Source organism: Symphodus melops (assembly GCF_947650265.1).
Source record: "Symphodus melops genome assembly, chromosome: 10".
In the NCBI taxonomy this organism is placed as follows: domain Eukaryota; kingdom Metazoa; phylum Chordata; class Actinopteri; order Labriformes; family Labridae; genus Symphodus; species Symphodus melops.
This window is the reverse complement of record NC_136700.1, coordinates 24,962,303-24,978,052: the sequence shown is the minus strand read 5'-3', so window position 1 is coordinate 24,978,052 and position 15,750 is coordinate 24,962,303. Positions and strand designations below refer to the sequence as shown.

General features: G+C 45.8%; 1 protein-coding gene across 3 annotated transcripts in view; it reads left to right on the top strand.

Moving 5' to 3' along the window:
• The first annotated feature begins 1,476 nt into the window (after positions 1–1,476).
• Positions 1,477–15,750, top strand: part of sik3 (SIK family kinase 3) — a 29,229-nt gene continuing 14,955 nt past the window's right edge. For 2 of the 3 annotated variants that reach the window (XM_079353793.1, XM_079353791.1), the window contains exons 1-6: positions 1,566–1,878; positions 12,938–13,054; positions 13,559–13,622; positions 14,157–14,318; positions 14,506–14,630; positions 14,730–14,853. In XM_079353793.1, the coding sequence (XP_079209919.1) occupies positions 1,585–1,878; positions 12,938–13,054; positions 13,559–13,622; positions 14,157–14,318; positions 14,506–14,630; positions 14,730–14,853 (886 nt within the window). In that variant the 5' untranslated portion in view covers positions 1,566–1,584. Of the gene's footprint in view, positions 1,879–12,937; positions 13,055–13,558; positions 13,623–14,156; positions 14,319–14,505; positions 14,631–14,729; positions 14,854–15,750 lie in introns of all 3 variants that reach the window. The other variant, XM_079353792.1, reaches the window with a different exon arrangement.

The following is a 15,750-nucleotide window of genomic DNA, read 5'->3' as shown; positions in this document are numbered from 1 at the left end:
TATATTGATAAAAGCAGCAGCATGCCAGTGTTTAGAGAATTTCATCTGCTGCAAGACATGCACCCTGAAGGTCAGTCTTGGCAGCGTCCAGGTATTTAGTCAGAACAGGGTGCAGTAGCTCCTCTTTGCCGTGCGGTGTCGCTGTCTACAGCATGTTCGAAGGCACAGCACCGCGACGAAATGTCCTGTTGGAAAACAACCTGTTTTGCATAAAAATAAAACCACGTATAACGCAAAGTTTCCCCTTTAATTTTCCTGAACATTTTGGTTGAAATAATGAGGCCTCATAATGGTCTGCGTGGGGCCCCAAACAGTTGCCTGCCTTGCCTGTTGACGAGCAGTGACTCTTATCATAAATAATAACAAATAAAACCGTATAGTGTCACGATTGCTTGACATTTATTTGAAGCTGCTGGAGGTTTTTTTCTGTTATGTTTAATCCAAAAATTGTACATTCACATGAATAAACAAATGTAGCAATAAAGAAAAGATATACAAATGTAAAATGGGACTTTCTGAAAGTATGCTTCCTGGAACAATGTATTGTGCCACTGCCATAGCTCCATACTTAATACACAGTGGTGTAGTGGTGCCTTAATATTCCTTAAAATGTGCTTTTTTTAAGTATCCCGTCCAACAGGGGATAATGGCCCCTGTTTTAAAAATTGACATGTAAGACATATCTTGCATATTTTATTGTGTGCTTGGAAATTACAGACAATGAAGGGAGGATTATCCCTTTACCAGCATAGAAAAAAAACTGAAGCATAGGGTTACTACAAAATTGTCAATCGTTCATTGGTTTGAAGTGGAGATTTAGATGGTGGTTATACTCTATGGAGATAAATAAAGATAAATAAGTGTGTATAATCTGTATATCTGCGTTTACCCTGCATTACACCACTGACTTTACATTTTTATAAACCTAATAAAGTATTTAACTAATGAATGTCAGAGAACAGTGTTTTCAGCGCACATGTTGAAATGTGGTTGCTTTATAAAACATTAACTGTCTGTATGTTTAATGCCAGAAACAGATTAGCCCATTAAAACCAAAAGAGGTTGTTTGTGTTTGGATCTGAAAAGAAGGACCCACGGATATTTAATTACAAAATCAAGAACAAATAGGCCTACACATTTATTTAGCCTAGTCCTTGAGTAAATAGACTCTGAGATTATTATACTGTTTAATGTTTTAGATTGTAGGCTATTATTACATTTAATATTTGATTTTATAAATAAAGGAAGATAAACGCAGTCAGGTTGGCCGTCTGATTCTATCCACAGAAAGTCATGTTGGTATTTAAAAGGGGCAGGAAAGAGGGATGTGTCCTGTTTGCAGTTTGCAAGGAATCACTGAATCATGGGAACCAGAGTGATAATGCGCACTTCTTTGTCGCCAAGGCAACCACAATACGTTTCTGTGGATGAAGTCATTGTTACGCTCGTCGTTGCCATGGTTACAACCTAGAGAGGGCGCTGCGGACGAGCGTTCCACGTAAAATGACGCAGGGGCGGGGGCGTGCCCGAGACGCGCGCTGCGCTAGGGCTGCTTGTTGTTCCCGCAGAGAGGCTGAGGAGAAGATGGCGGCCGTGTCAAGCGGAGGTGCTGCTGGGCCCGCTGCGGCCGGGATTACGCACCCTGCCCGACCGACACACGCAGCAGGCATGGGCCCTCAGAACCCGGCCCAGCCACCCGCCGGCATCTGCCGATCGAGCCGTACCAACACGGACCCTGGGTGCATCGCCAATCCCTGCCACACTCCGGCCACCAGGCCCCCCCCAGCCAGAGTGGGCCACTACGAAATCGAGCGGACCATCGGCAAGGGAAATTTCGCGGTTGTTAAACTGGCCACACACATCATTACCAAAGCAAAGGTAAGACGAGGCCTGTCCACGAGCTCGAGGTCCCTTATTAAAGGTTGTCATGAAGCTTTTTAGAGCATGTAGCCAGAATGACGCTGGGGCCTTTAGGCTCTGGAGACACAGTAACGAGTCCGCTTTGGTGACACCGCTGCTGGGTGCTGTGTAGAGGAGGAGGAGGAGGAGGGAGGGGGAAGGGGCTCCGCTCGGTACAGAGAGCATCCTCTCTAACTGCTCCTTACTTATAATGACGTTAACCAGAAAGTAAACAGTCTGTCATATATTTTTTGACTGTATGTTTGGGAAAGGCCCGAGGTGAGTGTGTGGCAGAGGACGGAGAGAAGGATGGAAAAGAGGAGACTGCTGGAGCTAGCTTAGCTTACAAGCTAATTAGCTGTTTGGCTAGATACAACACACAAGGTTAAAAAAAAAGTTTACCAAAGCCCTTTGTGTAACTTTGAATGGAAGAGGAACTTTTCGAGTTTCCTGTGGGCTGATAGTCTCTTAAAAAGCAGCGTTAAAGTACCACAGTGAACCGGTGCTAGCTATTTGATTTAGCTTACATTAGCTGCTTAGATAATGACTTAATTGCTTATTTTAGTGTTTTATTTTCCAGCACAATAACACAACAAACATCCCAGCTGAATATTCTGATACACTGTGAATGAACAAAGTGGAGCAGGAAGAAGACAACCTGTGATTTACCAGACACTTTATTAATTCAGGTTTTTTTTCTCCTACATTTTGTTTTCAACATATTTATTAAAACACAAAAATATCCAAATCAAAACAGAATCCAACACTGTTTTCACATCACACACACACACACACAGAGCAGTCAAAATAAACACCACTGAGTAGGTAAACACAAGTCAGGGAAGCTTCACGGAGGAAAGTTTACTTTGTTTTAATACAATAGTGAGTAAGTAAAGTAAAGCTAATTATAATACACGACACAATGAATGAGTACACATGCAGTTTCATTTTCACCTGCACAGGTGCGTAGGGGACGATAGAAATGAAAACGGGCCTCATCTGCACTTGCAAGTCCAAGATTTTTATTTTATTTATTGTAAAGACAGCACAGTGGATTGAGATGGAAATCGGGCAAAGAGAGACATGCAGAAAAGGAGCCCAAAGCTCTGATTTTGAACCCGGGTCACTCGGTTCATGGATCGCAGGATTCATATGTCGGGCACGCAAACTAACCACAATTCCACCGGCGCCCTTTGAATTCCAACATTTATTGTTTTGTTTTGCAGTGTTGGTGCTACTCCCAACATCATTGAGTTGATTCGAGATCAGAATCAACGATGACCGCTCCTGGTCTTCTTTGTCCCCCCCTTTCTCCTCTCGTATTCTGAAACACACACACACTCTTCCACATTTGACTTCGGGATTGTCTCCACTCACTGCACTCTGAATTGGCTCCTTTTGGTTTGATCACATCGTTAGCAACAAGTGTTTTTCAGTTGTGAGCGATTCGTGTGTAAGCTGTGATACCTTTGCTGTGGCTGCGTTTACTTTCTGCCACTTGTGATTAGCATCGTGCATCACAGAGGGATTTAGTCAGTGAGAATGAGTTTAGAGTGTGAAAAAAAAAAGGGTGAAGAATATTTTCAAAATTGTGCCTGACTTGTTAAAGGTGTTGAAGGTTCTGCCAGAAAAGTGATTAATTCTTTTAAAAGGATTTAAGCCACTGAGCATTCGGTTCAAAGAACGAGATTTAGTGTTTTTGACGTGCGCACTTTCAGTTTGCCGTGTGTAGAGATGTCTGTCGCTTCAGTGGACGTCAGTCTGCAGAATATTGGATTATTGGTCACGTTCATTATCAGACAATATTTCAAAATGAGGTTATTAAAGAAACGCTGTTATTTAAAATGAGAGACACTCGGGTTCACGACAAACCTGTGATCTCTTCTGTAGATCTTTAACTACGAGGGCACTCGACCTGGCACCCACGCTTTGTAACGGCTTTTTGTTTATCCCAAAATGGGCTTTGGACTTTCACGATAGGTTTGGGAACATAGCAGAGAGGTCACACAAACATTCAGATGCATTTGTCTTTAGTGGCGATCAGTGGCTCAGATACCTAAATGTTTCCACGCTGCTCCGGCCTGTGTGCAGCCACGTGTCAGTCTGGACGCGCTGGCTCGGTGGGCACGAGTGCGAAGAGCTCAAAAGAGCAAAAACGGACATGATAACCTTTTATTGATCCCCAGAAAGGAAAGTCAAGCTTGCAGCATCGTAAAGGCAAATAAAGCATGCAATTAAGTACAAATAACAACACGCATAGATGAGAATGAATACAAATGTGATGCATTAACAAGTAGTTACTTATAATTTGTAGTGTTATGCAAAACTGACCCAGTTGCTTCACGTTTGGCCAAAAGATGTTTAAATGTTGAAAGGTGGGGAGGGTAAATAAACATGGGGGGGGGGGGGGGGGGGGGGGGCAGTGGCCGGCTTGTTAAATAAACATATTTACCAAAGTACTAAGTAAGTAAACACAGAGGGACTCCAGCTCCAGTAACGTTCACTGACTTTAACATTCAGAAAATTAAACAATAGAATAGTCCGATTTTTATTTTTATTTTTATTTTTAAACGCAGATCATTTCAAACATTATCGGCACGCAGTGTCACATTAATAATGACCTGGAGTGTGAGGTCACTGCAGCGCTCTTCACCTCGTCAGCAGAACAGCTGTGAAGAGGAGGAGAAACTGCACTGTGCAGCTCGAGACCGACGCTTCACTGAACAGCTGTTGCTCTATGCTTTATGCTGTGACATGTTACCGAATGTTACCACATATTGAACCCCCCCATTAACATTTAAACAGTTAGCCATGTAGTGTTTAATTGATTAGAAGTCCCAACTCTCGTAATAATAAATAAACTACATCCATGCATGGCCAAACAAAAGCCACGCAGGACATTTAGACGCGTGGGGAATTAAGTGTTGAGTTAAATTGAGGGGTTGCATGATTAATAGCTGCAGAGTTAACAGACAGTTGATGAATAAATCAGATATCTTGAATAGTAATAGATTATGAGATAACAAAAGAAGTCCTCCAAAAGCCAAACTTGGTGCAATCGTCAAACCAACACATTACCAAGATGTCTGCTCTGAAACTCTGGACATGTGACCTCGTTTGAGCTTCTACTCAGGGCAACGAGGTGTGTTACAGAGCCTCTCTTTAATGACGTGACTCTGATGTGATGAGTGTGCACATCCCTCATGATGGATGCCTGCTAACAAACAGAACAAGCTGCAGACTTTAGACATTCACACTGATGATGGTGTTTTTAATGACACACACAAAGGTGTGCCGAGGCAGCTGAGCATGCAGCCATGCCTGTGTTGATATACACACACACACACACACGCAGACACACACACACACACAGAGTCAGATTGCCCTGAGAACCTTCCAGTGAAGTCCATGGAATCTAAATGCAGTAGTCAGAGATAGATTCATCTTGTGGCAGATCTTTTGAATCTGCGTGTAAGAGACGGACAGATGACACCTTGACAGTCGGTCACCTTCCTTTGTTATTGGTTCATGTCGCTCAGCTCGTTGTTTTCATCCATTGGCTAACAGGTTAGCTCGGGGGATTCCTCGTGGAGATGAATATGAAAAGAACAGGGGTATGTTTTTAAATGTGGATATAATGATCAGAAAAAATGCACTTTGGCTTTGCAGCTTTGTTCTAATGATCCAGAGAGACATGCAGACCAGACACCTCTGTCAGTCATTGTGTGTGTGTGTGTGTGTGTACATGACCAACACACCCAGATAATTGGGTGGGGAGTCGATGTAAAACGGGGCTCAGACTGGCCAACGCGTTCTGAACGATCTCTGCAGGTCTCGCTCCCGACATTAACCCCAAAAGTGGAACGGCATTTAAAAAAAAAGCAGACGAGAGAGCCGGAAAGGAAAACAAGATGTTTTCACCATTCGACATGTAGTGCAACCACCCTGCTGCGTGTGAACGTCTGGATTGTTCACTGTGTGGCGTAATAGGGGAACCAAATGAGCGTCCAGCAGTAACAAGCCGGGACAGAGCCGACCTGTCGCCCCCTCCTGCAGCCGAGTCAGACTTACTGCTGCGATTCTATTGGGGTACGGACAGAAGTCCTATTGAAGGCGTAATGGAGCTGTGACAGTCGGACGTGACTGTGCATGTAAACATACTGAGTTGTTGTTCGGAGCAGGGGGACTCGCTCGCTCACTCGGAGGAGGACCTGGTTATTTATACAAGGGGAGCTCAGCTGTTCTCTTTTGTTTTGTTAAACTTCAAAACGCTCAACAGGTTGATTTTCTGGAAGTTTATTACTCCAGCGCAAACATTTCCCCGACCAGTCCGCTGTTTGTTGTGCAAATCATTACACAAACATACAGACGTCTTTGGAATCAAGTCGCACAACACAAACGTTGGTATGTACAGAGCTGCAGACCTTCAGGTGGACTTCGTTGAAGGGAATCTCCCACACTCTCTGCGGTCGTTTGGCTGCCGTCATGCTGATTGTCTAAACATGCTAATGATGGTGAAGCCCCTTCAAAAATGAACCTTCATCTTGTCTTTTTGCGATGCAGTGAGCATGTTTTCATGAAGTTGAGTATCCTGCTTTTATGTTTGTGCACATCACATCTCCATATCAGAAATAAGCGGGATAAGCCCCGGTCTGGATCTTACTACCCGACCAACTCGAAACGAAAACAGGATGAAAATGAAAGTGGGATTCTAATATTCATCATGTCTGCAGTGATATGAAGAACCAGGCTAACACCTGAATAAACAAGGCTCATAACAGGGAAACTTAAGTCTCTGCACCTGATTAACGCAGGTGACACCTGTTATCATGGGGAGAGACAGCAGACCATTCCAGTGTTTGCATTAAGCTGACTGAATATAATGTGCAGGACTGCCATTGTGTGTGTGTGCGTGCTTGAGTGTAATCGCTCGACAAAGGAGGTACCGTCGGTGCCCTTGGACAACCTGATTTAAAGATCAAGCGAAGGCACCTTTTGTTGTGCCAACAGCAGGGTGAGCGAGCCGGGTGGTTACGTATGGCACTGTGTGGAAGGACAGCCTCCCCCTCCCCTCTTTCTGCCTCCTTTTCCTGTCGTCTCCCCTTCCTGTTCAGTGTTATTTTTCTCAGGAAAGAAAAGGATGAGCAGGAGGGAGAGGGCAGGCAGGATGGCAAAGCGTTAGGTAACAGGCCTAATGTACTGTGTAACAATTTCAACCCCCTCAGCTGCACACGCGTACTCGTGCACATCTCTCTCAAACATGCAGCATCTCGTCCGGGTGACATCATTTAGGCTGATTAATACAACATCCGCTGTGCTTCTGCTTGAATTTTTCCCCCCCCGCCTCCCGTCGTCTTCTCTTGTGTCACTACAAGTTTTGTGACTCCGAGGCCAGTCTGCTTCAGAAGGACAAGAACACAGACGTGTGTGTGTGTGTGTGTGCGTGTGTGTCGGGAGCCTATCAGCAGTTTGTGTGCATGTGCGTCTCTGAACACTACATGGCAGGATGCAGCAAAAAAAAAAAAAATCACAACTCTGCCATCATCATCATCATCCATGGCGCTGCTTGTTGTCAGAGGCGACGGTGTGTTGCCAAGGCTCCTACTTGGAGAAAGGTCGCGTCATTGAAGTGTAGTGGTTTCCATAGTGATGATGCTGGTCACAGCCTCCAACTACCATTTCTGGATGGAACTAACTTTCCTCTGGTCGGGCCCGCTGCCGGTCATGGAGACGCATCGAATGTGCAGAGTGTTTACAGGAGGTGTACTCCTCCTACCGCTGGATTTGTCAGGTGTCCTCCAGCGTCAGCGTGTCACACGTCCTGGGTCTCTGGCGTGCTGAATCGATCCCTGGGTGAGAATATCAATAGCTACCAGACTGAAACTGGGACGCTGTGTGAAACGTGAATACATCAAAGTGCAGCCAGCCTCTGGTATTTTAGTATTGATGGAGCGCCCTCTGGAGGCGGACTCTACATGTTGTATCTTGCAGACGTAACGCTGTCAGGAGTAACAGTATTTGCAGCTGCTCGTCTGAGGTGGAGTCAGCGAGACGTTGACACTTTAAACACACCTTCAGCATGTAGACTCACTGTGATGGTTGAGACGCTGAATCAAGCCCTCAGTGTTAGAGTGAGTCACAGTGTTTACAGTGACGAGCTACATGTATGTGCAGAGAGGGAGGCGCCGGCGCTGTGGTCAGTGAGCGTGCAGGACCGCCCACAAAGTCAGAGCAGAACGAAGAACAGGATGTCGTTTTCTTAGCTCACGTTAGCTTCTGTTTACCCGCCGTCACAGTGGCCTGGAGGTCGAGCAAGTTCCCCCGACACTGCACTTCACGCCGTGGTGTCAGCGTCGCTCACGTCCTGTCTCTGCGTCCGTGCGTCTCATCACTCCATGCATGCGTTCAGCTCGAGAGGTTTATGATCTGAAGGTTTTTAATTCTGTGATTCCGACAGACTTTTTAAAAAATGTCGTGAAAGCACGTGATCACCACCTGTCGAAGAAGCTGCACCACACCGCGTGTGCTCTTCTGATCAAGAGGAAAAATGAACGTGTGATGTCCAGTTTTTTCCACACTGTAGCCCCCCACCCCCCCCCACCCGCCCCAGTCTTGTACTCCAAGCCCGATTCACTCCACTGAGTCATTTGCACACATCATAGCGGTGCACAGCACACTAAGTAGAACATCTCTGAAAGACGTGCTGACTCATCCTGCCTGTATGCTTTCATCTGTGTGTGCACAAGACAGTCACAGCACGCATCATAGTGTTGACCTGCCGTGACATTATCTGGCGTGAGTGACGCTGTGTGATGCCCTGTGACTTCACACGCGCACACACACGAAACCTCAAGCATACATTTCAGTGCACCTGGGTGAAGTATTTTAAATGCCAAGTTTGCAGATGGAGAAGATGTGTTTTCCACTTGTGTGTTTCTCACATGCTGATGTGGGTTAATCCACCCTCAGCAGGCGTTAGAATCTGTGTCACCTGTGCATGAAGGTTAACCCCATACGGTACATAATATCATGACATCACTCTGTGGGTGTGTTGGTGCGTGCATGCCTGTGCGAGCACGTGAGCCTCGAGCTTCCCTCTGCAGACATGACACCATAGACGGGAGTCTGTTTAGGATTAGCCTCATCGTGGTTTAGCTGTGGTTGGATTTTTTATGGATAGCGCACTGTTCAGTGTGTTCACATGGACTTGAGTATCACGGGTTCGATGATATTGAGGATATGACGTTTGTGATGCAAACGGAGAAAACCTGCCTATTCATGAATGCATGAGAAATATACATTAAGTTTCTCCTTTTTTCTTTGGTTTGACAATCCGCGGTGTGACCACACGTTTCGTAAACTGGCGTCCTGTGACCCGGTAGGCACAGTCAGCATGTCGATGCTTCACTTCCACTTACATTTTAAAAACCTGATCAAACCCGGGATTCACAAGTCCATGCAAACCGTGTCTTTTCTGACTTTACAGCTGTTTGTGACGTCATTATTTAATCTTCGCCCTGCCCTGATTAATAGAGTTTGGGAAACACGCATGCAGCTCTTTAATCAGAGCATGACAAACGGTGTATTAACCACTTCTGTCTTCATTCACTCTGAGTATAGTGATCGTCAACCCGAGCGGTAACAATCAATAATTTGGGCTCTTTTCCTGTGCGTTCTTCTGATGTGTTGTTGTTGCACGCTCTTCCTCTCCCTGCATAAGTGGGCTCTGTTCTCCTTTTTTTTTATTTATGACTCATAAGTTCATGCAAAAACACGAGGCATGTTTTGAATGGTTTCTTCTCATGGTAGATGAACCTTCTGGGGAGGATGCGTCTTGCTCTTTGCAGAGGTTATCCAAATAACAACATCCAAACGAGTTCTGTCATCACGCTGGCATCAAGCAGTCGCTTTACAACCACACAAGCCGCTCTGCATTAGATACCATAGAAAACAAAGCTGCCGTGTATGAAGCACAGTTGGACTGTCTCACACCAGCTCGCTGCTGATTCTTCCCCGTGTACATGTTTACGTTAACACAGATGGACGTTTGACCTCTTTTTAAAGATGTCGCTGTGTGTCGCTAGCTTCTATATAAGCTCCTAATAAGATCCCGGTAATCTCCTGTCTTGTCTCCTGTATGGTAGGTTCATAGTTGTCAGCTTGTTTTAAAAGCATGTTGAGTCTTTGCAGTCACATAATCGCTCCCGAACAGTTCTAGAAAATTTCCAGTGCAGGCTTCCAGCTCGTGGTGTAGTGACTTCCAACAATATCTTATCACATGCATTTCAGTTACAACTCGCTATGCAGCTGAAGTTAGTGTGTGTGTTTGTGTGTGTGTGTGTGTGTGTGTGTGTGTGTGTGTGTTTGTGTGTGTGTGTGTGCGCCTGTGTGTGTGTACAGTAGGAGCTCCTCCACTGGACAGCAGCTGCTCCAGCATGATGCTGTGCTGAGGTCACTGTCTTGTGATCCGAGGGGCTATGTGACACTTTATCTCGTTGCAGCCGGCCTCTCAGGAGTGTGTGTGTGTGTGTGTGTGTGTATGTGTGTGTGTGGAAAATTCCAGCGTCATGGTAGCGAGTGCAAAGTAGAGTGAACACCCTGAGGCTGCTAAGGTACGCACACGCTCAGTCACAAAACATTTACTGTACCTCGGCTGGAGCGAACCAGCCTGCCAGGTCGACGCTCGTTACAATGACAAGATGCCACTTTTCTTTTTTTTCTTTTTTTATCCAAGGCATGCAAATCAGAGGGGCAGTGCCTTTACTTTACTGGCAGCCTTGTTAACAATCATTTGAATGACCACTGTGGTGAGGCAAACAGCAGCTGAGTGAACACTTGTTCAGTCAGAAATGGCTGCAACACAAAATCTGTTACCTCCTCGGTGTCGCAGTATTCAAACTGCGCCCCGTCTTTTCTGGGCTTTAGGTCTAGAGAAATGTGAGCAGCATGTTCACGTTCATGTCTGCGTTCTTCTTCGTGTCGGACTGTGTGAATTGAACAATCAGACGTCCCGTTGTTGTTATCCTCCAGAAGATGCAGTGGGGAGCGATTACATCAACAAAGCTGGAAAACCCCTCATGCCATGAATAGCTGGCTCGAGCTTAAACAGACATATACATGTTTTTAGTTGTATTTTAATGACAATTAATTGTATTAAGTGGACGCAGCCACAGTCGGGTTGTGTGCCACTCTGAGCGGCGTACGTCACACGCAGAGGGAGAGAGAAATAGACCGAGCATGCTGATGTTGACCACTAAAGCTAAACAAACAAGCCCTCTCAGGAGCCCCTCTTTGCGCTTCCTCACTTCCCCTTCCTGTCTGCTACAGGAAGTGAGCCGGGTCAGGCTTCGGATTGATTCATCTTCCTTGTGTCTGCAGCCTGGAACGGGGGGAGCTAAGGATGGCACTCATGTTGTTTTCTGTTGGTGTGTGTGTGTGTGTGTGTGTGTGTGTGTGTGTGTGTGTGTGTGTGTGTGCGTGTGTGTGCGTGCGTGCGTGTGTGCAGGACGTGTCGAACATCGCCAGTCGGCACCAGAATGACCAGCTGGTTAAAGACACAATTAGAAAGTGTTGTCACACACCTCGAGCTCTCCTGCTTCTGCTGCCTGGAAGGAAACACTGAACGGGTAGCATCTTGTAGTAGCAGGAAGGCAGGCGGTGTTTTTGATCTTTAAAATCGAGATGAAAAAACGACCGCACAGCCATGTCGACATTCACCTGCAAGAAGTTCTGAAGGCGTGCTGGTTCGTTTGCGCGCAGAAAAATTTAAATAAGTCGACCTCATGTCTGCATTTTTTTTCCTTTTGAGTCGTCGTTTAGACTGGATTGAAGTTTTGGTTTAACTGCCCAGAAAATGAGTGTATAGGAACATCACTAGTACGTAGCTGTGTGTGTGTGTGTGTGTGTGTGAAAGCGGCACACATTCTTTTCATTTTTTCACACTCAGACTCACTGTCTATTTTCGGATGATGCAGTGTTTTGGGGCAGCTCCATTAGCTTTGCTTGATTAATTCATTAAAGCGTTCTAACCATTCCTAAGTGGGAAAGCAAAGCTCCTGTCACACGCCATCACCGTCCACACCGCCAGAGCTATTGTCGAGGGCCTCGGCCGTTACGCAAGAGTCGCGCTCACACTGGAAGGTCATGGCTTGGGTCAGTCTCCCTGACGTGTTGGAGTCCAGAGGAAGCGCCGTGTTTGACAACACACAGTTTGACTTCATGTGAGCAAGAGCCAGCATTGTACGCCGCCTGACCTGTTTTTACTCGTCCTCATTGTTTGAGAAGGAACCATGGGAGGTGGAACGGAGCCATCCTAATATTGAGTCTAATCACTGACAGGATGATCTTATTATTTATCATGAGACTAGTGTTGTAGTCGAGACCACCCCGAGAGCGCTCAGAGACCAGGACGTTTAGGGATCAAGACCGAGACAGGTGGAGACCCAGACAAGGTGAAGACCTGTATTTTATGCAGGGAGGGGCGTGTCACTCACTAAGACTCTAACACTGGGAACACTGGGGCTGTAACTGGGGGATAAAAAAATCAAACTAGAAATGATGAAGATCTTTTAGAAAGAGGGGTTTTCCTTCTAATCACAGAAATGACCTGGAGAGCCAATTAGCGGTGGTCCTGACCGGTGTTGATTTAAAATGTGGAGTCTGAGACGAGACAAAGTAAAAGTGCTTTCGAGGACGAGACCTTCAAGACCTGGTCAGGACACCGGAGACTTCTCATGCTTTAGCCTTCGCAAGTGTCCAACGTTATCCTGCTGTCCAATTCTTCAAATTCACTTTTGTTCAGCTCACTCTGATTGGCCGTCGTGAAGCAGTGACTCTGTAATAGGTTCAGTGCTCTGTGTTTTATATAAGAGATCTCCATCTTTAGTGATCATATCACATGCGTTAGGACGATGTTGATGTCTCAATCCTTCCCTCTCTGTCCTCCCTCCTTGATCCGGCCTCCTCTCTCTCCTCCTCGCTCTCTCCTGGTCTCATCATTCATCTTTTCACATCCCGTTCTTTCTCTCTCCGTCTGCAGGTGGCTATAAAAATAGTGGATAAGACTCAGCTGGACGATGAGAACCTTAAGAAGATCTTCAGAGAGGTCCAAATCATGAAGTTGCTGAAGCACCCCCACATCATCCGCCTCTTCCAGGTACTCTCTCTCTCTCTCTCTCTCTCTCTCTCTCTCTCTCTCTCTCTCTCTCTCTCTCTCTCTCTCTCTCTCTCTCTCTCTCTCTCTCTCTCTCTCTCTCTCTCTCTCTCTCTCTCTCTCTCTCTCTCTCTCTCTCTCTCTCTCTCTCTCTCTCTCTCTCTCTCTCTCTCTCTCTCTCTCTCTCTCTCTCTCTCTCTCTCTCTCTCTCTCTCTCTCTCTCATACACACAGAGCTGATAACACAATAGCTTACACCTGAGCCCCTCGGCCCAAAAGGAACTGGACAAAATAAATTGTACATTCAAACATTCCTGGGTTTCTTCTGGAAACGATTTCCTGTTTGGTTTTTTTATGCTCTGACTTTTACAGCTCGTTACGCCAAACAGCCAAGTAACAGTGAAACTTGACGAGCTTGTGTATTTACACTGTTACTACACTCATCACTCGATAGTAAGGTCCTGATTGTTGTCGATCAATTTTTTATTTATTTATTTGTTTTATTCAGGTGATGGAGACGGAGAGGATGATCTATCTGGTAACAGAGTACGCCAGCGGGGGAGAGATATTCGGTAAGGTGTTACTGCCGAGCGTCACGCGCATTTTTCACTCTGACCTCAGCCGGAGTTTCTCCTTTCAGCCCCAGTCGTATTTATTCTGCACATGAGAACAGGCAGGGGGGGGTACTACACGCAGCATTGATATTAAAGCAGATATTGTCAGTACGGCGTCGTAGAGGGGACTCTCCCTCACTTCTGCGCCGTCCTGTCTTCGTCATGTCTTGCGTCAGGAGTCTGACGGAGAAAGTGCACGTGAGCAGCCGGATCAGGAGGATTGTTCAGGGGCAGTCCTCCTGTGATTCTCTTCAGTAGTGCGTTCGTGAAAATGACTCATGTTAATTCTTGTTTTGTTCTGTGTCACATGTTTGAATCCTTATATATGAGTCATGTCTCCATTTTCCAGAGGATTAAAGAACCAGCTCTGGATGTCTCCATCGTGAATAATGTTGTTGTCTTTCTGGTTTAATTCGGATTTATTTAATGCATTAAAACAGTCCTTGTCTGTGTCTGTGTCTGTGTGTGTGTGTGTTGTGTGTTCCTGTACAGACCACCTGGTGGCTCACGGGCGCATGGCGGAGAAGGACGCCAGGAAGAAGTTCAAGCAAATTGTGGCAGCGGTCCATTTTTGTCACTGTCGCAACATTGTCCACAGAGACCTGAAGGCTGAGAATCTGCTGCTGGACCACAACCTCAACATCAAAATTGCAGGTGTGTGTGTGTGTGTGTGTGTGTGTGTGTGTGTGCACCTAAGAATGTGAATGTGTAATGTCGTGGTTTCGGGCTGTCTCGCTGAGTGGGCGGAGGCGTGTGTGAACATGTGGAGCCGATTGAATTTATTCTGCAGAGGAAAGTGATGAGATTGAAATATATAAATGTGTCCTCTCTGCCCTGTCAGATTTTGGCTTCAGTAACCTGTTTTCTCGAGGCCAGCTGCTGAAGACGTGGTGCGGCAGCCCCCCTTACGCTGCGCCCGAACTGTTTGAGGGCAAAGAGTACGATGGACCCAAAGTGGATATATGGGTATGTTGGGCCAAGCGTACGGCTCTGTGATTATACAAGCTTTCCTTTCACATGATGTAATGAGCTTTATTCCCTGCTGTGTCTTTTCTTCCCTTTCAGAGCTTAGGCGTGGTGTTGTATGTTTTGGTGTGCGGTGCCCTACCTTTTGACGGCAGCACTCTACAAAATTTGCGAGCACGTGTCCTCAGTGGCAAGTTCCGAATCCCTTTCTTCATGTCCACAGGTACGTCGGTGTCCCCTCTCGTTCTCCCTCTGTCCAAACAGGAATCAGCGACCTGGATTTGTCTTTAGATCCTGAAGAGCTTCAGTCGTTTTAATATCTGGCTATGATGGCGCCCCCTTGGTGATTTTGTTGTGAAAACAACCGAAAGTCAAGGTTTCAGTCTTCTCATAAAGCGACACTGTAGGAGTGTATGTGAGGTGCGTTGATTTTTCTGACGGGACTCGAGCAGGAGCGGTCGTCAGTGCACGGCCTCATCAGGACTTTACTTTGTACGCTGGTTTCGTGAACGCCCGCCCCCGAATGTTCTTCTGGGAAATACCACAACACCAATGGTAGAATTCACCCCTGAAAAAAATAGCTGCTCAGTTTTGTACTTAAGATCCGAGGTCAACTCTGACCCCCCAAAAATCTGACAGTTTAAACCAATAAGATTCATTGAATGTAAAATTGAGCAGCGACAACGTGAGAAGGAACAAAACCCGTGTCACAGTAAGACAAAACAAACATGCTTAAAAATACTTTTTGACATTTTGTTTTCCTAAAGCACACATTTAGTGCAGCACACTAAAAAAGTTCCACAGCCCACATTTGGGTCCCGACCCACCAGTGGAGAACCGCTGCTTTGGATAGTATTTGCATCCTTGTGTATAAAATAAACACATCTGTGACACACTTTTGAAGACAATACAACATGACACCGCCACTGGTCAAAAAAAAAAATCCACTTTTCTTTTTACAGTGTAATGTAAAAAATGTTCAGATATTGTGGACCTGCTACACTCTGTGTTTTATTACTTTACAAAACATTTTTACTCTAAGTAGTGCAACCAGCAGTTTATTTTGACTTTGCATTTTTTTGCAGAGATTCACTGTGATATATTCTGTGTTTCTAACGTG